The sequence below is a fragment of the Mastigoproctus giganteus genome, chromosome 5, assembly GCF_048544385.1.
Source record: "Mastigoproctus giganteus isolate SK-2022 chromosome 5, ASM4854438v1, whole genome shotgun sequence".
In the NCBI taxonomy this organism is placed as follows: Eukaryota; Metazoa; Arthropoda; class Arachnida; order Uropygi; family Thelyphonidae; genus Mastigoproctus; species Mastigoproctus giganteus.
Window position 1 is genome coordinate 96,563,621 of NC_143579.1, and position 25,368 is coordinate 96,588,988.

A 25,368-nucleotide genomic window follows, 5' to 3' on the forward strand; every position below is an offset into this window, starting at 1 on the left:
GGTAAAGTTTATTGTTGGTGTTACTTTTCCAGATCTGTGACCAGTTGTCATAGCATGCTTTGTGAATGATAGGCTTATAGTCACTGTAAGGAACCTGAGACGTTGTGAGAGAGCGGGTTGAAAATGTTTAGCGGCAATGTCAGCACTTCCATTTCCTGGAATGCCAGAATGACCAGGGATCCAGAAAAAACAGATTGGACACACTGCAGGAGATTAACTGGGAATGAATGTATTTCAGGATAGGATGGGAAGATGAGATATTCTTGCTTATAGCAGACACAGTACTGAGGGAGTCCGTGTAAATTATGGCAGGTGAGATGGATAGCTCAATAATTTTACTAAGTGCTAACTTGATAGCATATAATTCAGGAGTGAAAATGCTGCAGGCTAATGGTAGTGAGGCTGTAGCAGTAAATGAAGGAAAAACTGCAGCAGCACCTACAACCTTTTTGAGGCTATAGTCCTCTCAAAAGATGAGCGTTTCTGTTTACCACGTTTCTGAGCTGCTTCCGGTTCTGGGGCACATGTAGGAACTTTTGTTCATGCGCCTGATCAACCACGTGTGCCGTGAACCTGATACTTAAGGATGTGCTGCGTAAGCATTATTTCTTGTTGAGAAAGGATGTGGACACCAGCTACAATTGTATAGTTTTAACGCTTTTAACCTTATATATTTTATTGTATTTTATTCACAATCAGTTATTGTAAATAGATTATGTTACAGTATTCTCTGTAGTGTTGGTATATATACAGTATTAAATTATTTTAATCCAACGGTTGGTGTATTAATGTAATATCGTGAATATGAACTTTCCCAACCTCAGAGGCCTTTTTGAAGATATTGCCATTTAGTGCCTGTGTCCTTTTCCAGATGATTCGTGTCAGTGTCTTTTGTGATGGTGATGCAAAAGTAATCCCCAAATCATGTTTTGCTTTCCTTCTAATTTGCCTTGCTTTTGCTTTAAGCCTTTTATAAGCAATTAAATTACTGGTAGTAGGTGACTTCCGGAAATTATTCCATACACGATTTTTCTCTTGTTTAGCATTAGAGCACTCTGCATTCCACCAGAGTTTTCGGCAAGTGCGATATGAATTGGATTTTGGAATAAAAGCATTTGCCGCAGTCAGAATCTGATTTGTAATGTAAGTAGTTACATCAATACATTTCTGTTGAACATAAATTCTATCTAAAAGCATTTGAGCAGAATAGTTATCCCAGTTCGCCTTGCTAAACTTCCAATTGGATTGTTGATCAACATTTTGAGTTACTAATGTTTGTATTGTGCAAATAACTGGAAAGTGGTCACTATTAAAGGGATCAGATGATACTGACCACGTCATGATTGGAAAGATGGATGGAGAGCAAACTGACAAGTCAACTGAAGAAGTAGATCCTGTAGGTAGTTGGATGTATGTTGGAGATCCAGAGTTTAGTAAATTAGGATCATTATTATTCATAAATTTTTCAATCAATTTGCATCTTCTGTCCATTGTATTAGACCCCCACAAAGGATGGTGTCCATTTATATCACCGAGAACACAAATTAGAGCTGGAAGTTGGGTACACAGATTGTCGAGTTCTGAATGGGGAAGAGGTAGAAATGGTGGAATATAAATGGAAACAAGAGTGACTGATGTACCAACTGCAATACGAGCAGCCCCAGCTTCTAGATTTGTTCATAACTGGATCGACCTGGATGGCATGCCAGAATTAACAAGAATGGCTACTCCTCCATGTGCAGGAGATTCTGAGGACTATCTCGCCTGTGCAAGATATAATTTGAGAATTTTGGCGAAACTGGGGAAGACAAGAATGTTTCCTGTAGGCATATACTTATGGGATTGAACTGAGTTAGTAAATCCCTTAAGTCATCAGAATGAGTGCTTAGTCCTCTACAGTTCCATTGTATGATGTTATGCATTATTTAGGTTTGGCAGAGGATGACTGTCTGACTGCTTTTTGTTTGCAGGACATTTTTTCTGTTCTTTTTTTGGAAAGTTGTGGCATCCAGTATCCATAGTGTAATTCACATGAAGTTCTAGTATGGGTTCCTTGTTATCTGAATGTACATCTACTTCCATACTATTGGTTGGTGATTCAGCTTTCTTGATGTCTTTGTAAGTTTCCAATTTTTGACTCTCATATGAGACCGGTAAAGTATCAGTTGGGATACTAGTTGGAGTGCTAGTTGCTTCACTGGTTTTAGTTTTAGGCATATCTTTTCTGGAAGCTGATAAAGGTTGCTTTAACCCAGTTCACCAGAGAAGTGTTCAGTGATATTGACATATATGTTTGAACTGCAGTTGAAAGATAGCTTCGGGTGCAAAACACATTGACTGGGCATGGGCAACATAATTTGTGCTTCAGGATATGTAACTGTTGGTGTTCTATTTTGTATCTTCGAATTTTCTTTCTGGTTTTCCACATATTAGATGATTTAGAAAAAGCAGGGTGGCTCCCTTTGCAGTTGGGGCACATGTGAGTTGAGGCTGAGAAATCTGTTTGTGTATGATCCTTAGAACCACATATAGGACAGATGGAATCCCCTCTGCATGCCTGGTGAGAGTGGCCATATTTCTGGCATTTAAAACAGTGAAGAGGATTCGGGATGTATGGCCGAATTCGGCAGTTTAAATAGCGGGCCTTTGCTGTGGATGGTTAGTCCGGAGTGCTGAAAGTTAAAATGATGAATTGTGTTGGAACCAGATTTCCATCTTTTTTAATCATTATACGTTTCGCATCTATTACCTTTTGGTTACTAAGTTCCTGAACTAGTTCCTCCTCAGTCACTGCAAGTAGATCCCATTCATTGATCATGCCTTTCTTTGAATTTAAGGTATTGTGAGGCTATGTATATAAAGTGCTTAGCATCATAATACACAGCCATTTCTGAATAAACAGAAAATTTTTAAGGTGGCATCGTTTTAGGTTATATCTCATATTGTGAATGCCTTCACAACGAGTTGCCATGATATTGCACTACTTCGAATAAGTAACGCTTCACCTAAGGAGAAGACTAGTGTTACTTATTCTCAGATAGGTACCACCACCCAGACAGCACTGTTTCAGGGCTATTTGGCCCTTCGTCAGTGAGTGGGTAGGTACCCAAGTGATGCAATGATGGCAAAAACAGTTATGAAGTATAACTCCACAATATGAGAGATGCCTGATGGTGTATGATGTATTTAGACTAAGGCGCATTTAGGGCTAGAGCCTCAAGCTGCGAACAAATTTAGACTATGTATATAAAGTGCTTAGCATCATAATACACAGCCATTTCTGAATAAACAGAAAATTTTTAAGGTGGCATCGTTTTAGGTTATATCTCATATTGTGAATGCCTTCACAACGAGTTGCCATGATATTGCACTACTTCGAATAAGTAACGCTTCACCTAAGGAGAAGACTAGTGTTACTTATTCTCAGATAGGTACCACCACCCAGACAGCACTGTTTCAGGGCTATTTGGCCCTTCGTCAGTGAGTGGGTAGGTACCCAAGTGATGCTATGATGGCAAAAACAGTTATGAAGTATAACTCCACAATATGTTATATTGTGGAGTTATACTTCGCATTTAGGGCTAGAGCCCTAAATGCGCCTTAGTCTAAATACATCATACACCATCAGGCATCTCTCATATTGTGGAGTTATACTTCATAACTGTTTTTGCCATCATTGCATCACTTGGGTACCTACCCACTCACTGACAAAGGGCCAAATAGCCCTGAAACAGTGCTGTCTGGGTGGTGGTACCTATCTGAGAATAAGTAACACTAGTCTTCTCCTTAGGTGAAGCGTTACTTATTCGAAGTAGTGCAATATCATGGCAACTCGTTGTGAAGGCATTCACAATATGAGATATAACCTAAAACGATGCCACCTTAAAAATTTTCTGTTTATTCAGAAATGGCTGTGTATTATGATGCTAAGCACTTTATATACATAGTCTAAATTTGTTCGCAGCTTGAGGCTCTAGCCCTAAATGCGCCTTAGTCTAAATACATCATACACCATCAGGCATCTCTCATATTGTGGAGTTATACTTCATAACTGTTTTTGCCATCATTACATCACTTGGGTACCTACCCACTCACTGACGAAGGGCCAAATAGCCCTGAAACAGTGCTGTCTGGGTGGTGGTACCTATCTGAGAATAAGTAACACTAGTCTTCTCCTTAGGTGAAGCGTTACTTATTCGAAGTAGTGCAATATCATGGCAACTCGTTGTGAAGGCATTCACAATATGAGATATAACCTAAAACGATGCCACCTTAAAAATTTTCTGTTTATTCAGAAATGGCTGTGTATTATGATGCTAAGCACTTTATATACATAGTCTAAATTTGTTCGCAGCTTGAGGCTCTAGCCCTAAATGCGCCTTAGTCTAAATACATCATACACCATCAGGCATCTCTCATATTGTGGAGTTATACTTCATAACTGTTTTTGCCATCATTGCATCACTTGGGTACCTACCCACTCACTGACGAAGGGCCAAATAGCCCTGAAACAGTGCTGTCTGGGTGGTGGTACCTATCTGAGAATAAGTAACACTAGTCTTCTCCTTAGGTGAAGCGTTACTTATTCGAAGTAGTGCAATATCATGGCAACTCGTTGTGAAGGCATTCACAATATGAGATATAACCTAAAACGATGCCACCTTAAAAATTTTCTGTTTATTCAGAAATGGCTGTGTATTATGATGCTAAGCACTTTATATACATAGTCTAAATTTGTTCGCAGCTTGAGGCTCTAGCCCTAAATGCGCCTTAGGTATTGTGAGGAGTAACAGATACTGGCAGCCCACCAAATGTCTTTATATTTAATAGCCACCAGAATGTTTGGAGGTAGCTGTTTCAACCAGGACATCTCCGGATTGTAATCTATTCACCATTTTTGGTGATCCCGCAATAGATTCCAAATATTTTTGGATCATAAATGGTGATAACTTACACACAGGCTGAGATGACAGAGAGTGTATCACCAGAAAATTCAGTAGGTTAGAGCAGTGTGCTCTTTGAAGCCTTTTGGATTTGTTGGCATCATTTTCATTGGATATGTCTAACTTTGAGCTTGATTGCTCTAAAGGTGAAAAATTATTTAACTGCATCATTGCTTCTTTTAGCCCTGGGAGAGTTACTTCCTTCTTCCAGATTACTGGCCCCACCATGTGGAGGAAGGAGCGGTGCCACCAGTGACCGAGTGCTTGTAATAGTTAGTTTGTTAGTAATTAATATATTAGATAGTATGAATCAGAGCTGTAATACTCAATATGTTCCACATTGATAATAATATTAGTAAATTAATAAGAGGAGTTTACCTCAATATAGTATGTAGAACACTTCCGTATGATACCCTCCAGAAATTAAAACGGAAAAAAAAGAAAAAATCGACAACTTACCGGTACATTAAAGTAAAATATAAATAATTAAATAATCAATTTAACACAATTCAAAATCAATTTAAAACAATTAAAATTCAAATTAACGCAATTAAAAGAATCTAACGAAAATATTCAAAACGATTTTCCTTCCGGAAGCTGACAATGCTTTTCGACCGTATGTCGTGATCACAGGAATGAAAATTACCGAATTTGGGTTAAACCTGCAACTTAAATAGTGATTCGCGCATGCGCGTAAAGGTCCACGCATCGGAGATCAAATATGGCCGCCGAATATTAACAGAATTCTCGTGTAATTTAATTTCAACGGTTTCTGCAATTAATAGTCACGTATAATTACTTTGAACGTTAAGTATTTTGGTCTCGTTAAATAAAAAAGTATGATTTTCGTTAATGGCATGAAAGGCTAATCCTGACGCTGCTGAACGAGAAGCACGAACTGAGGCTTCGTGTTGATTTACACGAATATTAAGAGAAAACCGCGTCGAACCTTGGTAAGACGAGTCGCAATCGCCGCAAGAAATGTTGTATACCAGATCATTAATTTGTGTTGCGAACACGGAAAGAACCGAGCGATTGTTCAGTATAGTGTGTAACTTCCGTATAGGCCTAGCTATAATTTTAAATTCGGTATCTTTAAAGAATCTGTTAAGCTGTTTGTGCCACTGTTCAACATATGGGACAGAAATAAAGTATTTTGTCATATTACTATTGTTGATTGGTGTAGTATTTTGTATCCTATCCTTAGCTTGTACCCTAATTCGATTTATTGTGGTAATGGGATAACCCCTGTTTAAGAATCTGCTAGTTAATATTTGTATTTCTGAGTCCAAAGCAGAATCCGTCATTGAATATTTATAGGCATTTAGAAATTGATTAAAGATAATCGATCTTTTGTAGGTGAATGGGTGATAGCTATTATAATGTAGAAGCATACCGGTGTTTGTGGGTTTTCGATAGATGCTAAATTGTATTTTATTCGAGTCCCGGGTAAGCGTGAAATTTAGAAAGTTTAATGACTTTGTATCCGTATCTTCCCTTTCCAATGTAAATTTGAGTCTAGAATGAATATTATTAAACGAATATAAAATGTCTTGGATAGTACTACTATCGGTAATAACTAGAACATCGTCTAAATACCTCCCATAGTATGTGATACGGGGACGAAAAGGTGTCAAATGTATCTGCTCAATCGTTGAGAGATAGATTTCTGACATTAAGCCACTCAGGCTCAAACCCATTGGTAATCCAAAAATTTGTTTGTACACCTTGTCTCGAAAGGTGATGTAGTTAGCCTCAACTAACAGTTTAATTAAGTGAAAAATTTCCTTAATAGGCAGCTTCGTATAATTAATCGGTGTCGAGTTTTTATTTAACATATCCCAAATAATATCTAATGTGTATTCAACGTTTACATTCGTATATAATGAGGTAACATCTAGTGAGAATAAATTGTCATTGTCGCCGAGTCTACAGTCTTTAAGATTATTAAATAATGTATCGTAGTTCTTAATCGCAAATTGTATAACCTGTCTAAAAGGTTTTATGTTATATACATGTGTGGCTAAGGTTGAAAATGCCGAGTTCCTGTAGGAAACAATAGGTCGAATAGGAAATCCAGTCTTGTGTAATTTTACCTGACCGAAAAGTGCAGGAATATTGTATGTTCTGGACTTCAATTCCTTCAACTGAACCATAGTAATGTAGTCGTTTTTACGATACGTGGTTAACGTTTTATTGTATTGATTTACCAAATTGGTAAACAGTGCCAGGTCTACTTCACGATAAGTGGAGGTATCAGACACAACTGAATCTAACTTATTAATATAATCATGTTTATCTAGTATTACCACTGTATCTCCTTTATCTGCCCTCTGTATAATAATGTCCTTATTTTCCCGAAGTTCTCGTAAAGCTGAACTGTCATGTGTATTCAATTTAGGAAGTCGCGTTTCTTTTATGTTATTCACTACTTGGTTAACTTGTTGAATAAATACATCTTTTTGTGGAACATTACGAAGTCCAAATTCAATATCAATTACGCATTGTTTTTTTGGCAGTTTTCGAGGTGGTACATTATAATTTAATCCTTTGGATAAAAGTGAAATCTGGTCCTGCGATAGTGTACACGAGGAAAGATTTGTAACCTGTTGATATGTCGGTTCGTTGGATACTGGGTGAGGGGGTGTTCGTGAACTAGCCGATATATTCTGTGGTAGTACGTTATGTGTCTGTGGGGGGGATGTCACCCAACTCGTGTGAACTTGGTCGCAAGCCCGCGACAATGTGTTAGAATTCGCATGAACGTGTCTTGAACTATTTGATAATGTTTGCAACTTATTAACGTGTCTGTTTTTTATTTCTGAGGCCTGTGCTTCCCGTCGCAAATCTATGGAGGTCTTCAATACAGACCAATCGTTCGGATGTAGATAATTTTTTAATTTATCGCGAAGCTTCCTAACCTGGGAAAGGTATTTTTGTTTATTCGAATATCAAGATTTTAGGCAAGCTTAACAATATTAGTTGAAGGAATTGAAGTCCAGAACATACAATATTCCTGCACTTTTCGGTCAGGTAAAATTACACAAGACTGGATTTCCTATTCGACCTATTGTTTCCTACAGGAACTCGGCATTTTCAACCTTAGCCACACATGTATATAACATAAAACCTTTTAGACAGGTTATACAATTTGCGATTAAGAACTACGATACATTATTTAATAATCTTAAAGACTGTAGACTCGGCGACAATGACAATTTATTCTCACTAGATGTTACCTCATTATATACGAATGTAAACGTTGAATACACATTAGATATTATTTGGGATATGTTAAATAAAAACTTGACACCGATTAATTATACGAAGCTGCCTATTAAGGAAATTTTTCACTTAATTAAACTGTTAGTTGAGGCTAACTACATCACCTTTCGAGACAAGGTGTACAAACAAATTTTTGGATTACCAATGGGTTTGAGCCTGAGTGGCTTAATGTCAGAAATCTATCTCTCAACGATTGAGCAGATACATTTGACACCTTTTCGTCCCCGTATCACATACTATGGGAGGTATTTAGACGATGTTCTAGTTATTACCGATAGTAGTACTATCCAAGACATTTTATATTCGTTTAATAATATTCATTCTAGACTCAAATTTACATTGGAAAGGGAAGATACGGATACAAAGTCATTAAACTTTCTAAATTTCACGCTTACCCGGGACTCGAATAAAATACAATTTAGCATCTATCGAAAACCCACAAACACCGGTATGCTTCTACATTATAATAGCTATCACCCGTTCACCTACAAAAGATCGATTATCTTTAATCAATTTCTAAATGCCTATAAATATTCAACGACGGATTCTGCTTTGGACTCAGAAATACAAATATTAACTAGCAGATTCTTAAACAGGGGTTATCCCATTACCACAATAAATCAAATTATACAAACTAAGGATAGGATACAAAATACTACACCAATCAACAATAGTAATATCAAAAAATACTTTATTTCTGTCCCATATGTTGAACAGTGGCACAAACAGCTTAACAGATTCTTTAAAGATACCGAATTTAAAATTATAGCTAGGCCTATACGGAAGTTACACACTATACTGAACAATCGCTCAGTTCTTTCCGCGTTCGCAACACAAATTAATGATCTGGTATACAACATTTCTTGCGGCGATTGCAACTCGTCTTACCAAGGTTCGACGCGGTTTTCTCTTAATATTGGTGTAAATCAACACGAAGCCTCAGTTCGTGCTTCTTGTTCAGCAGCGTCAGAATTAGCCTTTCATGCCATTAACGAAAATCATACTTTTTTATTTAACGAGGCCAAAATACTTAACGTTCAACGTAATTATACGTGACTATTAATTGCAGAAACCGTTGAAATTAAATTACACGAGAATTCTGTTAATGTTCGGCGGCCATATTTGATCTCCGATGCGTGGACCTTTACGTGCATGCGCGAAGACATATAATCACTATTTAAGTTGCAGGTTTAACCCGATTCGGTAATTTTCATTCCTGTGATCACGACATACGGTCGAAAAGCATTGTCAGCTTCAGGAAGGAAAATCGTTTTGAATATTTTCATTAGATTCTTTTAATTGCGTTAATTTGAATTTTAATTGTTTTAAATTGATTTTGAATTGTGTTAAATTGATTATTTAATTATTTATATTTTACTTTAATGTACCGGTAAGTTGTCGATTTTTTCGTTTTTTCCGTTTTAATTTCTGGAGGGTATCATACGGAAGTGTTCTACATACTATATTGAGGTAAACTCCTCTTATTAATTTACTAGTAATTAATATATATATATATACACACACACACACTAAATAAAGAAAGGTAGATTTCCTTTCTGAGTTCCTACTTTCATGCTTTAAGTAAAGAACCACTTGAAGTTAACGAAAGAGAAAAAGTCACAAAAAAATAACGGAAACTTTATTACTTGGAAAGAGCACTCTATATATATATTGCAGAGAAAATCGCTTATCACTCCAGATTGGTTAGACAAGACCACCCCTTAATAAATCCATGCTATGATTGTAGTATAACTGCCTGCCTGTCCAGATGTTCTATGGTCCAGCATTACACTGTGGATGCAAAAAATAATTTTGATATCATATACTTGGATTTCAGGAAAGCTTTTGGCACTGTTGCGCATGGAAGACTACTGTACAAATTGGAGCAGAATGGTATTAAGGGTAAGTTGCTACAATGGATAAAATGATGGGTGAGTGGGAGAAGACAGAGGGTGGTAATCAATGGGTTCTGCTCTTCGTGGACTAATGTTATTAGTACAGTCCCACAGGGTTCGGTGTTGTGTCCACTGTTGTTTTGTATATTTATCAAAGATATTGATGAAAGTATATCAGGCTAAGTGTCGAAGTTTGCAGATGATACAAAGGTTGGCAGGGTTGTTAATGACAGTAATGGCGGTGTGCTACTGCAACAGGATCTAGAAATTTGGGCAGATGGGCTGAGAAGTGGCAACTGAAGTTTAACCTTGACAAATGCAAAGTACTGCATATGGGTAGAAGTAACCCCAGACAAACGTACTAACTATGGGGTAATGGTCAGGCCATGCCTTGAGTACTGCGTACAGGTCTGGAGGCCTCATTTTAGGAAGGATGTAGATTTGCTTGAGCGTGTACAGAGAAGGGCAACAAGATTGGTGAGGGGAATGAAGGGATTCTCTTACCAAGAGAGCCTTAAGTTATGCAAACTGCAGTGGCTGGAGACTAGGCACCTGCGCAGTGATCTGATTGAGGTGTATACGGCCTTGAATGGGTTCAGCATGCTGAATTCTGATGGGATTCTTCCACTTGTTCAGATTACAAACCTAAGGGGGCATAAATTCAAATTAAGGAAATACAGATGTAGAATAGATGTGCAGAAATTTGCCTTTAACAGTGGGTGGTTAATTGCTGGAAACAAACTTATATCTGTTGTTGTGGAGGTTGATAGGTTAAATAAATTTAAGAAGGAACTGGACAAATATTTAGAGGGAATGGTTGTGTGAATTTTTTTTTTTTTTTTTTTTTTTTTTTTGGCTGATGCTGCATAAGCTCATACATTTGCTTTCTTGCATCACATGCCACTACTACTGCTACTTCTTTAACCAGTCATTCCATTATTTTCCCTGGAACAGATGTTAAGGTAACATCTGTAATTACTCATGTTGTCTTTTGATCCTGCTTTATGAATTAGGGATACATTCACAAGTCTTCAGTCTACAGTTACCTGCCCTGGATCCAAAGATGCTCTCATAATTATGGCTAAAGGTTTGCTTACCTCTTTTGCTGCCTCCCTTAATTTGACTGGACAGATTATTTTCACACCCACCTTTAACAATTTCTCCTCTACTTTCCTTCCAGTTATCACAAAGTCATTTAGCTCCTTGTTACTTTGATAAACTTCTGGATCCCCCGCGATAAATAATTCTTCGTGTGTGAATGTGGAAGAAAAATACCTATTTAATTTGTCAGCAACATGAGCATGGTCATCAACAGTTAACCCATAGTAATCAAGTGGCCCGATGTGATTCAACCTCTTCCTTCTAACTGTTAATATAAGCATAGGATTCTTTGCTGTTTATCTTTGAATTTTCCAGAGACTTCGCATAATCTACCTTAGCTTGCCTAATGTCCTTTGTGACTTGATTACAGACTAATTTATATCTACTATAGGTTTCTGTATCACCTGATAATTTATATGCATTCCATTTTTCTGCTCTGCTATGTGTCTGAATAGTTCATCTGACATCTATTTAAGTCAGACACTTGAACAGTATTTCTTAATTGGTATGAAAAGCCTAGTAGCTTCTTTGATTATTTCCCCAAATACATCCCATTTAGAATTTGCTGTTGGTAACATTATCAATTAGTCCCATTGCACAGAATTTAAAAATCTTTCTAAGACCACCATAGTAACCTTTAATACAAAAGCAAAAGCCTTTCTCTTTACACTTGACAGTATTTGTGTTTAATTAAATTAAATTTGAGATTAGTACACTGTGATTTTTGCCACCCAGTAGGTCTTTTACCTGCAGATTCTTAATGCATGAAGAACCACCACTGCTTTCTCTTGTTGCTTCTCTAACATGCTGCAGTAGAAAACAGACATCCAAAAAAATGCACAATGGTCTTGGCAGTGTGAGTAACCAACCCACAATTTGAAGTCAACATCTGGAAAGTAATAATCCACCATTATGAGACATTCTCATTTGATGGTCTACTCTATTTTTCTGTATAGCTGTTTGGTATGCTCATCACAGTTATTAGGCCTGTAATACACCCCTAATCTCAATTTTGTTTTTCCAGTGCTTATATAACACACCAAACTGACTCAACATTGCACTTGTCACCCATATCAACTGGATTCATTGCCTTAGATTTAATATGTTTCTTAATTAACAGCATAACTCCTCCACCTCTCTTATATTGTCTGTCTTTCCTGTATACATTTTTACTCCCCATAACCAAATTCAGCATCACTTGTCTGAGTGACACCATGTTTCCACTATTCCTTACAATGTCTGCATTTGATGACTTAATCGGTACTTCAAATTCAATGTAAATGTTGTTTGAGACATTTATTAATGCTTAAATGTAAATGTTGTTTGACACATATTACTATCTAAAGCCCACTAATAAGTACCTGCACCCTGAATTTTAAAATTATATACTATAAGAAAGATACTGAAAGCAGAAAAATGAAGGGATATTATTTTTGAACAAAATCTTGATTAGACAATTTTCATGTTTACATTATCAGTTCTGTCAAAAAAAATCAGGTAAATACACTATATAAGAGGTTCCCAAACTTTTATAACCTAGTCCTTCCTTAAAACATTTCATAAGTTTCATGCCTGCCTTAAAATATTTCATAAATTTTGCATCCCCATGTTTTTCTGAACACGTGGAAATAGAGAGATTTCACAAAAAATTTAGTCATGAGTGTATATATTTGACTTCGGTATGAGGTTATTACCGTGTTGACTAAGATTTTTGCAGCTCTAACGAATGCTAAGACTAAATATTTATTTATATTTAGTCCTTTTATTGACTTAATTGTTATACTAAATTATTTTCCATAAATAGCTTTATAGTTCTAGTCAAGCTCCATGGTTTATTTTGAATTTAGATAGCGATTTTGAAAGTTAATGATTAGTGTCCGTAGATTTTACGTTCATAACTTGTGATACGATATGGAATAGCATAATGTAAATCCCGAACTTCACAGCATAAGATTAATTGTAAAACTAGATAGCAAAATACGTAGCACTGTATTAGATTATTAATACAGTCATCTATCAGAAATCTGTTAGATTATTATAGTATTATCAATTAATCAGTAAAATTTATTATCTTATTATATTTCATTGATAATTAAATTATACTTAAACGGAATCATGATCCAGACTAGAGCAGCAGAGCAACGGGCACAAAGTAACAGAGTGCAGTAGCTCGGGGGGAGAACCAAAGGAGTGATTCTCCAATGCATCACAGATTAAAAATATGTGTGAAATGTTGCAGACCTTCCGAGAACAGGACATGATATAGACAAGGAGGATGTCTTTGCATGTGCTAGGTGCAGAGACTGAAGAAATTAGGTACCATCTCAGTGTTCTAATGGGTGTCTATGAGAGTTTGAGGTGTAGGGTAGATGCCCTTGAAGAAATTAATATGAGGGGCCCATTAAGCTCTCAGCTGCCCAACTCATCTCGCAGGAACTAGTTATTGTTCATGACTCTATTGTCAGGGAGATGGGGAATATATTATGCAAAACGGATTGGTGAAAATTGATGATGTTGTAGGCAGATAACATCTTTTAAGGGCACAAAAGGTGATATTGTTGTACATGTTGGCACTAATTACCTTAAGGATTACATAACAAGTACAGAACAATGCTGGGAAAAAAATCATGAGTTAGGGTTAATGAAAGTGTCTGCAATTCTGCCCAGACACGAAAGGAGGGAGTATATCATGAGTCTTGTCAATCAATTTGGCCCTGTAGAGATTGTGCAAGGCTCATTGGGTAGAATTTTTTTCAGCCTGGTCTGTGCTTGCTAACAGGAGAGACTTCTTCTACAGGGATGGGTTACATTTAAATAGAAAGGGTAAAAAGATAATTGCTGATGCTATCAAGGAGTGTTAGGTGGGTCAGAAATCTGCTGGCTTGGGTGGATTCACAGACTAAAAGATAAACAGTAGCTGCAGGCAGAGGTGAAAGCAATTCTTGCATTGCTTCTATTGCTATTAGCAGCAGCCTAGAGAGCAAGTTGCTGGGGATTTCAAGAGCTGCTGGGAGTCATCATGGAACAAGTAAATACATGAGCTGTGTTAGGGTAACTAACCGTAACAACAGGTGCATGTATACATGCATGTACACCAATGCTAGAAGCATAGTAAATAAATTTGATGAATTTGAAGTGCTGATCAAGACATGAAAGGCGGATATTGTTGGGATATCAGAGACATGGTGTCACACAGATAAAAGCAGTGCAGAATTGCAATTTGGGGAGTACAATTGTACAGAAAGCACAAATAGGGTATGAAGAGAGGAGAGGTTATGCTGTTAGTTAAAAAACACATAAAGCCTAAGAAAGTGCATCCAGTTGACATGGGTCGACATTGCAATGTTGAGTCTGTTTGGTGTGAAATAAATAATGCCTCTGATGAGCACAATGAACAATTGTGCAGAGAAATAGAGTGAGCTGGAAAATCAGAATGTCTTGTAATAAGGGGATGTTAACTTTCCACAAATTGATTGGAGCTTGGGGATTGGGCACTTGCACGCTAGCAAGAATTCTGTGAATTTATTGGAGGATTGTTTTCTACAGCAACATGTTTGAGAGGAAACCAGAGGGAATAATACCCTTGATCTGATTATCAGCAGTGATTATTCATGCATTAAGAATTTGCAGATAAAGGAACCACTAGGCGATAGTGATCACGGTGTACTGATGTGAGATTTACTTAAAGATTTAACTACCATCAAGGGTAAAGGGAAGGGTTTTTGCTTTCATAAAGGTGACTACGGTGGTCTGAGACAGTATTTAAAATCTATACGGTGGAACCAACTGATAATGATACCAACAGCAACTTCAAAATGGGAAGCATTCAAAAAATTAATCTTGGAAGCGACTAGTCTTTTCATACCAACAAAGAAATATTGTTCAAGAATTAGGCCTAAATGGATGTCATATGAACTAATTAAACATGTGACAGAGAAGAAAAATGCATGAGACACAGAACTTGTGGGTTGGTCACACACATTAGCATGACTTTTGTGGATTTATTGGAGAACTGTGTTCTACAGCAACATGTTCGAGGGGCAACCAGAGGGAGTAATACTCTTGATCTGATTATCAGCAGTGATTATTCATGCATTGAGAAATTGCAGATAAAGGAACCACTATATGACAGTGATCACAGTGTACAGATGTGGGATTTCTTAAAGATGTAACTACCATCAAGGATAAAGGATGGGTTTTTGTTTTCGTATAGGTGATTACAGTGGTCTCAGATAGTTTTTAAATTATATACATTGGGTTAACTGATGATGTTACCAATGGTGAATTCCAAATGGGAAGCCATCAGGGACTTAATCTTGGAGGCTACTAGGCATTTCATACCCACTAAGAAATACTGTTCAAGGTTCAGGCCTACATAGATGTCAGATGAATTAATGAGGCTCGTGGCAGAGAAGAAAAATGCATGGGAGCATATAAATTATCAGGTGATAAAGAAGTATACGGCAGATATAAGTTAGTCTATAATCAAATCACAAAGGAGGTTATGCAAGTGAAGGCAGATTACGAGAAATCTTTGGCAAAGGAAGCAAAGAAAAACAGCAAATGGTTCTTTCTTATGTAAACTGAAAGGGATGAATCAGATTGGTCTACTTAACATAGATGGTTCGACTATTGATGATTCTGTTCAAGTAGCTGATAAAATAAATGAGTATTTTGCATCTACATTCACACATGAGGAATTATTCAAGTAGGGGAATGCCAGAAGTTTATCAGACTCTAACAGGGGGCTAAGTGTTTTTGCAATATCTGAGAGAAAAGTGGAGGAGAAATTGTTGAAGTTAAACATAAAAAAGGCACATTGGGCAGATGGAATCTATCCAGTTCTATTGAAGGAGGTAGCCAGGGAAGTAAGCAAACCCTTAGCCATAATTATGAGAGCTTACTTAGAGTCAGGGGAGGTCCCCATGGCCTGGAGATGTGCAAATGTATCCCCAATTCACTCACAAACAAATAATTATAGACCTGTTAGTTTAACTTCTATTCTGGGGAAAATAATGGATTCACTGGTTAAAGAGTTGATAGAGGATCACCTAGACAAGACTGCATTAATAGTTCAGACACAGCATGGGTATGTTAAGGGTTAGTCTTGACTGACCAATTTGATTGGATACTACAATGTGGTCACAAAGAAACTGGATGCAAAAAAAATTTTTGATAACATATACTTGGAGATTTCAGGAAAGCTTTTGATACTGTTGCACATGCTGTACAAATTGGAGTGATATGGCATTAAGGACAAGTTACTGCAATGGATAAAGGGATAGTTGAGTGGGTGGTGGCAGAGTGGTAATAAATGGAAACTGCTCTATGTGGACTAATGTTATTACTGGAGTCCTCCAGGTTTTGGTGTTGGGCCCATTGTTGTTTTGTGTATTTATAAATGATATCGATGAAGGTATATCAGGCTTAATGCCCAAGTTTGCAGATGATACAAAGGTTGGCAGGGTTGTTAATGACACTAAAGACAGTATCCTACTGCAACAGGATCTAGAAAAGTTAGGCAGATGGGCTGAGAAGTGGCAATTGAAGTTTAACATTGACAAATGCAAAGTACTGCATATGGGTAGCAATCACACTGTGACTGCCATATATATATATATATATATATATATATATATACTTCAGTATGTTTAATCTCAAAGATTAAAATAAAATATGCTCCACACTTGAATTAGTGTGATGGGTTGTCTAAATTGCATTAAGAAAGTACTTCATAAGAACAATGTGTTCCCCCCCAAAAAATCCAAGACTGCCCCCTCCAGGTGTGCAAACCACAGTTTGAGAACCTTAACTAGGTTCTCAAGAGAAAATCACAAAATATATTGAAGGAAACTGTAATATAAAATGAAAAAAATTATTACAATACAAGACAGAAAAATGAGATAGCATGGATACATGCTCTCTCAAAATTACTTAAATAACAAATTGAAATCTGTAGTTTTTATCTACCCTTACCTCTTTGCCAATTAAGAAAAGTAAACCTTCACTGGCATAGGATTTGAACTTCATGCTGGCAAATACATTCTGAATGAAGTTATGTTTTTTTTTTGGTAAGATTGCATATCCATTGCCATCAAAGCGTAATCCATTAGTAGATTCCAAAATAACCAGTTGATTTCTTTCTAAACAGCCTACATTATTATTTTCTGCTTCCACAAAATCCCATAATCCTACAGGTGTTTTTCCAAATTCTAGTTCTTCAATACATCCAATAAATCTATAGTTTTTGACATCTCGTTGAAGCTAAAATTTAAAAAATATATAAAAATAATAATAGAAAATAAAATATACATAAATATTAATAATATGTTATACATTATAAATACATTTCTAATAATATTGCACACACACTAATTTTATCTTCTGTATCTTACTCTATCAAAATGTGAAATATTTATCTAAATATTAATAAATTGATTGTATGATACTTGCCTATCTCTTGTATAGTAGAATGCTACAGCACTGATATACTGTGGTAAAGTTACCACTACAGACTGTTTCCATTTTGTGCCACAATGCTACTGACTATTGCATTAATAGTACAACACTGAATGCAGTGAAATGACCTCATGTATTCATCATACTGTGAGGTTATTATTATGAATTGCCTTGTTACACTATAATACCGAAGTAAAATACTTTTTTTTTAGCTTTTCTCTAATATACGCACAACAAGAGTGCAAGTTGCACATGGATGACTACTGTACAAATTGGAACAGTATGGCATAAGAACAAGTTGCTACAATGGATAAAAGGATGGTACAGTGGGAGAAGACAGAGAGTGGTAATCAATGGACACTGCTCTTCATGGATTAATGTTATTATTGGAGTCCCCCAGAGTTCAGTGTTGGGCCCATTGTCATTTTGTTTATTTATCAATGATATTGATGAAGGTATATCAGGGTTAATGTCCAAGTTTGCTGATGATACAAAGGTTGTCAGGGTTCTTAATGATAGTAATGAAAGTATGCTACTGCAACAGGATCTACAAAAGTTGGGCAGATAGGCTGAGAGGTGACAACTGAAGTTTAATATTGACAAATGTAAAGTACTGCACATGGGTACAATAACCCCAGAGAAACGAAGCAACTGTTTGGTATACACTCAGGTGGTAGAGAATGAAAAAAGCTGGGGGTAATTGTGCAGTCAGATATGAAGTTTTCTGAGCAGTGCAGACAGGCTGCCAGAGCAAGTCACGAGGTCTTGTCAATGATATACAGGAATTTTGCTAGTAGAGAAAAGGAGGTGATTATCCCTTTGTATAAGGCAATAGTCAAGCCACACTTTGAGTACTGCGTACAAGTCTGGGAGCCTCATTTTAGAAAGGATGCAGAGTTGCGAGAATGAGTACAGAGAAGGGCAACAAGATTGGTGAGGGGAATGAAGGGGTTCTCTTACCAAGAAAGGCTTAAGTTCTGCAAATTGCAGCATCTGGAGACTAAGCACCGGCAAGGTGATCTGACTGAGGTGTATGTTGCTCAGATTATGAACCGGTGGGGGCATAAATTCAAATTGGGGAAAGACAGAATAGATGTGTGGAAATTTGCCTTTAGTGAGTGGGTAGTTCATTACTGGAACAAACTTCCATCTGCATTGTGGAAGTTGATAGCTTAAATAAATTCAAGGAAGAACTAGACAAAGTTTTGGAACAAATGGATAGGTGAAATGGGGAGGGTTTTTTTTTTTTTTTTTTTTGGTTAATGCTGTATAAGCTTGCTTTCTTGTATTATATGCCTTTACTAATGCTAGGTGTGAGGACGAATTTTTAGCTGAGGAATTCTTAATGGGGGGAGATGCAAGAAGTTTATCAAACTTTAATAGGGAGATAAACAACTTTGTGATAACTAAAAGGAAAGTGAAAGAGAAATTGTTGAAGATGATATGAAAAAAGGTTCCTGGGGAAGATAGAATCAATCTGATTATATTAAGGAGGCAGGATGCAAGTTAAGCAAATCCTTAGCCATAATTATAAGAATAACCTTGGATTTAGGAAAGTTTCCTACGACCTTGTGATGTGCGAATGTATCCACAGTTCATAACGGGGGGAAGAATCTAAAGATGACATGAGTAATTTTTTTTTTTTTTTTTTTTAATGAAAACCCCAAACACAAGAGGTATTAGAATCTATAGTACTTAGTGTTGTGCTTGGGTTGGGTTGGGTTAGAGAGGGAGAAGATGAAAGAAGATATTTATTGACATCAGACTTGAACTTCTGTAGACTGTAATTTTCAGGAAATACATATGAAGAAAGGTTGTTCCAGAAAACGGCAGTTGAATGAATAAACAAGGAAGAGGAAAAATTGGTTCTGCGAGTTTGCAGATGGACAGTAAATGGATGTTGGCTGGTGGTGGCAGCACGTGTTCAGACTGTTTTGAAAGAGAGAGTGGGAATTATCAAAGCCAATTCAGAAGAACAGTGCCCATGGAAGTATCTGTAGAAAAGGAATGCGGCAGAAACAGTACGTCTATGAGACAGAGAGTGGAGAGACTCTGTTAGAGATGAGTCATTAATTAATCTAACTGCCCTCTTCTAATGGAATCTAAGAGCCTGAGAGACGTTTGGGGCAGCACCGCCCCAGATGTGGGAACAATATTCCATGGTATAGCATATTTGCGATTTGTACAGAGTGAACAGCTGTTTGGAAAAAAAAAAGAAAACCAAGTTTTTTGGATGCAGATGAAGCAATATTTGTAATGTGCTTGTGCCAAGACAGATTAGAAGTTAGGATAATCCCCAAAAGAGATATAACATCTTGCCTAGAAATCAGAGTGTCACCAAAGATAAACATTGGAGCAGAAGAATACTTTTTTGCAAGATACAAGACAAGACTGAGTTTTAGATGGATTGAAATCAAATAAGTTGTCTTTGTCCCACTGGAGATCGGCATTTAAGGAATTGGTAGCAGATATTTGAGAAGTTGAAGCTGATTGAGCATGGCAAGGTTTCTCAAACTGGAAAGGAGAATGCAATGTGCTGTCATCAGAAAAACTATGGATAGGATTTCTGGTCAACGAAAGAAGGTCATTAATATACAAGAGGAAAAGAGTGGGGGAAAGAACTGAACCTTGGAGGACACCAGCATCAGTGGAGAACTTAGAATACAGAGAGCCATCTACCATCATCCTCAGTAAGCGGTCAGAGAGAAAACTGGATAACCAATTACAAAAACAGTTGGCAAACCATAAGATGGAAGCTTGTTTAGAAGACCTTTATGCCAAACATGATCGAAAGCCTTTGAGATGTCAAGAGCAACTGCTTGTGTTTCAACGAACGTTTCCATTGAATTTGTGCATAAATGGATAACGTAAGCCAGAATATCACCAGTGGATCGACACTGACGGAATGCATATTGGTTGGTTGGTTGGTATTTGGTTTTTAGGAGCATTAGCAACTAAGGCCCTATTGCTCTGAGGATATGCGGTCGTCATTCCCTGATCTTTCTGCACTCTCCGTATTTGGTGGTCATGTGCTCGAACCCCGGTCTAATCAAGAAGCGTGTGCTACGCACTGCTGCTCCTGCTCACCTGGCTGCAGAGGCGCCATCTATACTGGTGATTGTTGATCAGATGGAAGGTTTCTAGGTAGTTTAAGAGTTGGCAGTTAATTGATTTCTCCATTACTTTAGAAAGAGAAGAAGTAATTGCAATGGGACAATAACTGCATGGGAGGGTTTTGTCACCCCTTTTAGGAACTGGCTGGATATGAGCAAATCTCCAAGTAGAAGGAAAAACACCTTTGGAATAAGAAAGTGAAAAAAGGTGGCAAAGAACAGGAGTAAGTTCAGGAGCACAGGTTTTAAGAACAAGTGGAGAAATACCATCAGGACCAGGAGCTTTCTTAGCATCAAGATTTGTCAAAAACCTTCTGACATCCTTTTGACGGAAGACCACAGGAGGCATTGAATGGAGCGTGTTGGGAATAGTGGAAGGTGTTTTACCAAGATCATTAATACATGAGTTGGAAGAAAAATGGGATGCTAGCAGGTAAGCTTTATCCTTGGCCGAAGTGACAACGGAACCATCTGGTTTTGACAGAATTGGGAGCAGAGATGGGCAAAAGTTTCGGCCAATAGCTTTGGCAAGAGACCAGAATTCTCGGCTACCATTCGGGTAAGAAGCACGTTTTCTACCTTTAGCCTGTTCACAATCTAGTTTGGACTGATTAATAACTGCTTTACAATTGTTGTGAGCTTTGGTGTAGGCAGAAAATGAACCTGAAGATTTGGCTATGAGCCAATTATGATATGCAACATTCTTCTCTTGAACAGCCTTAGCACATTTATTGGAAAACCAAGGTTTAGATAAAGGACGAGATTTTAACATGTTTCAAAACTTCTGACATTAGAAGTTTTGACACAGTAATCCGACCAAGGAAAAGAAATCTTGAAAGTCATCGCATTTTGATTTCTTGTAAACAACATGAGTTTGGGAATAGCCGTGAGATAAAGGCTCCATTGGAGAAGAGACAATCACCAAGTTGTGATATGAGGTGCCTAAAGGACCACTCACTTCGAACGCGTACTTAGAAGGGTTGTTTGTGATAAAAAGATCAAGCGTGTTGGATGTATGGTTAGGATTGTCTAGTATTCTGGTAGGTAAATGAACAATCTGTACGAGGTCATTATTAATTGCAAAAGCTTCAGCATCTCGACCAGCTGGGTCTGTGTGTCTAGAGAATGGAAGCCAGCTGGATTACAGGCTAGCCAATCTGATAGGTTACTATAATGCCGTGACTGATTAAATGAAAAGAAAAAAATCATTTTGATAACATATACTTGGATGTCAGGAAGACTTTTGATACTGTTGCACAAAAAAAAAAAAAAATAAATAAATTCTGTACAAAATAGCAGTAACTTGCCATTAATGTGACATTAATGGCAAGTTACTGGTATTGATAAAAGGATGGTTAAGTGGAAGAAAACCGAAAGTGATTATCAATGGTCACTGCTCTTCATGGACTAATCTTATTTATGCAGTCCCCCTGGGTTGGTGCTGGGCCCATTGTTGTTTTATATATTTATTAATAACATTGAGCCGACTGGGCTAGCCGGGTGGGTATAGTGCCTGCCTGGCAACCCAAAGGTCGCGGGTTCGAATCCCGCTTCGGGCTTGGATCAAAGTACTACGAAAACCTTGGGAGGTGCATTATGGCCACAGAAGCTAATGCGCCAACAACTACCAAAAAAAAAAAAATAAATAAATAAATAACACTGATGAAGGTATATCAGGCTTACTATCTAATTTTGTGGATGAAATAAAGGTTGGTAGGATGGCGACAGTAATCAGGGTAACCTACTGTAACAAGGTCTAGGAAAATCAGATCAATGGGCTGAGAAATGGCTGTTGATATTGAAAAAAGACCTTGGGGTGATTGTGCAGACTGATATGAAATTCACAAGCTGCCAAGATAGCTCATATGTCTTTTGTCAAAGATGTGTAGAAACTTTGCTAGCAGGAATAAGGAGGTGATTATTGCTTTGTAGAAGGCCATGGTTAAGCCACATCTTGAGTGCTATATACAGGTCTGGAAGCCACACTTTAGGAAGGATGTAGAGCTAGTGGAACAGGTGTAGAGAAGTGTAACAAGACTGGTGATGGGAATAAAAGGGTGTTTTTACGTAGAAGGGCTTCAGTTCTGAAAATTAAAACGTCTGGAGATGAGGCACCTGTGGGGTAATCTGATTGACGTGTTTAAAGCCTGGAATGTATTCATAAGCTGAACATTAATGACATTCTTCCTCTTGCTGAAACTACACAAATGGGGGTGTGCATAAATTCAAATTGAGGAAGGAAGGTTGCAGGTTAGATGTGTGGAACATATACAGGCTTTCAGCCAGCAGATGGTTGAGGTTGGAACAGGCTTCCGTCAGCTGTTGTGGAAATGGATGATTTTAATAAATTCAAGGAAGAACTAGACAAATTATGTGTTTTTTTTTTTGGCTGATGCTATATAAGCTTACTTTCTTGCATCATTTTCCACTACTATACAAACCTGAGCAGTGTGGCATTAAGGAAAGTTGCTGCTATTGATAAAGGGATGGTTGAGTGGGAGAAGACAGAGTGGTAATCAATGGACACTGCGTTCAGTGCAATCCCCCAGGGTTTATGCTGGGCCTATTGTTATTTTCTATATTTATTAATGATAGTGATGAAGGTATATCAGGCTTAACGTCTAAGCTTGCAGATGTTACGAAGGTTGGTAGGGTGATTAATAACAGTAATGATGGTATGATTCTGAAACAAGATGTACAAAAATTAGGCAGTTCTACTGGTAGATGGCAATTGAGGCTTAACAGTGACAAATGCAAAGCACTGCATATGGGCAGTAGTAATCCCAAATCAACGTATCAACTGTGTGGATCTACATGCAGAGTAGTGGAAAATGAAAAAAACCTTGGTGTGACTGTATAGTCAGATATGAAGTTCCCTGAGCAGTGCATACAGTGCATATGACAGCACCTGGGGTTCTGTCAATGATATAGAGCAGGGGTCGGCAACCTGCGGCTCTGTGTACGTGTAATTGCAGCTCTGACTTTTAGCCCACATGTACGACAAGCGACGTATTTTGGCAAGCAAATATTTTCAAACATGTACTAAAGTATATTAAAAATAAATCAAGAAACCGTCTGAACAATGTGTTTTTCAGCATGTTTAAAGATGAAAATTACGGTATACTCACCTGATGTTGGAGACTCGCTCAAGAAGTTCAGCAGCAAAAGTCACATTAATTCGTATCTAATTGGATGTTTGTTACGTTTTTCAGTATTAATAAATAATATTTCAAAAAAATATTTTTTTAATAAAACACATTCCCACTCTATTCCATTTCTTAAAAAACTCCCCCTCTCCCCAGCTTGAGCTGAGGTGAGCTCTTCACTCAAAAAAGGTTGCTGATCCCTGATATAGAGGAATTTTGCTAGCAGGGATAAGGAGGTGATTATTTGATTGTACAAGGCAATACTTATTCCACATCTTGAGAACTGGATGCAGGTCTGGAGACCTCATTTTAGGAAAGATTATGGCTGCTGGAGCAGGTACAGAAGTCAACAAAATCGGTGAAGGGAAGGAGTGCTGTGAACAAGAAAGGTTTTAGTTCTGTAGTCTGCAGAACTGCACCTGGAACTGTGAGGTGATCTAATTGAAGTGTTTAAGGCTTTGAATGGATTGAACAAGCTTGAAGCTTACAGGATTCTTCCTTTTGCTCACACTAAACACATGCAGATGCATATATTCAAATTAAGGACAGATGGTTGTAGAATACATATGCAAAGTTTGCCATTGATCAGTGGGTGGTTGATTACTAGACAAAATTTCCATTTGATGTTGTGGACATGGAAAGCCTCAATAAATTCAATTTAGAACTAGAAAAAGTGTTGGAGGGGATTAGATGAGATGGGATGGTTTTTTTTTTTTTGGCTGATTCTGTATAATGCAAGAAAGCAAGTTTATTGTATAAGCTTGCTTTCTTGCATTGTAAGACAACAGAAATGTGGAAATTTGAACTGTGCATTTCAGGAATACATGTGGTGCATTCAAGTTAAGGCTGCCAAATTTATTTCACAAAAAATAACCAAGAAAAAGAAATGACACATAAGTGATTTTTCAACAAAATTTCCTAAGTCCACTTTGGTGAATGGCTGAAGCAGTTGCATCTTGCAAACTAGAAAAAAGTTATGCTGCAAAGAGCAGCCTTCTTGGTTGGAAGCAATTGAAGGTTACTAGGCACAAGATCAGGAAGAAAAGATGAAGTGGGTCAACCACAATTTGTTTTCTGTACAAATATTTTGCAACAGCAGCAGAATGGGATGGAGCATTGTTCTAATAGAATTGAATGTCATTCAGTCCCTGTGGGACTGAATGACATTCAATTTTATTTTTGTTTACAAATTGCGAAAATGATGGGTAAATGCAAAAGAGTTGCGTTTTAAGTTAAGCAAAAACTTGAAATTATTGTTATTGAATTATTATTGAAGTTTGAAAACGGTGCATCTGTTAAATCTCTAAGGAATCATTATAATAAGGATGTATCAAAATGGCCAAACATTAACAAGTATCACGCGGAATTCAGATTTGTCAATAATAATAATATAGTAGCAATATGTTATTAGTCATTCCCGAGTTAC

At 37.3% G+C, this 25,368-nt stretch overlaps 1 protein-coding gene across 1 annotated transcript in view; it reads right to left on the reverse strand.

The window, feature by feature from the left end:
- LanA (laminin subunit alpha) overlaps positions 1-25,368 on the reverse strand; it is a 1,178,005-nt gene that overhangs the window by 167,750 nt on the left and 984,887 nt on the right. Inside the window, exon 52 of the mRNA XM_090374120.1 lies at positions 17,201-17,488. Coding sequence (XP_090230246.1) covers positions 17,201-17,488 — 288 coding nt within the window. The remainder of the gene's footprint in view (positions 1-17,200; positions 17,489-25,368) is intronic.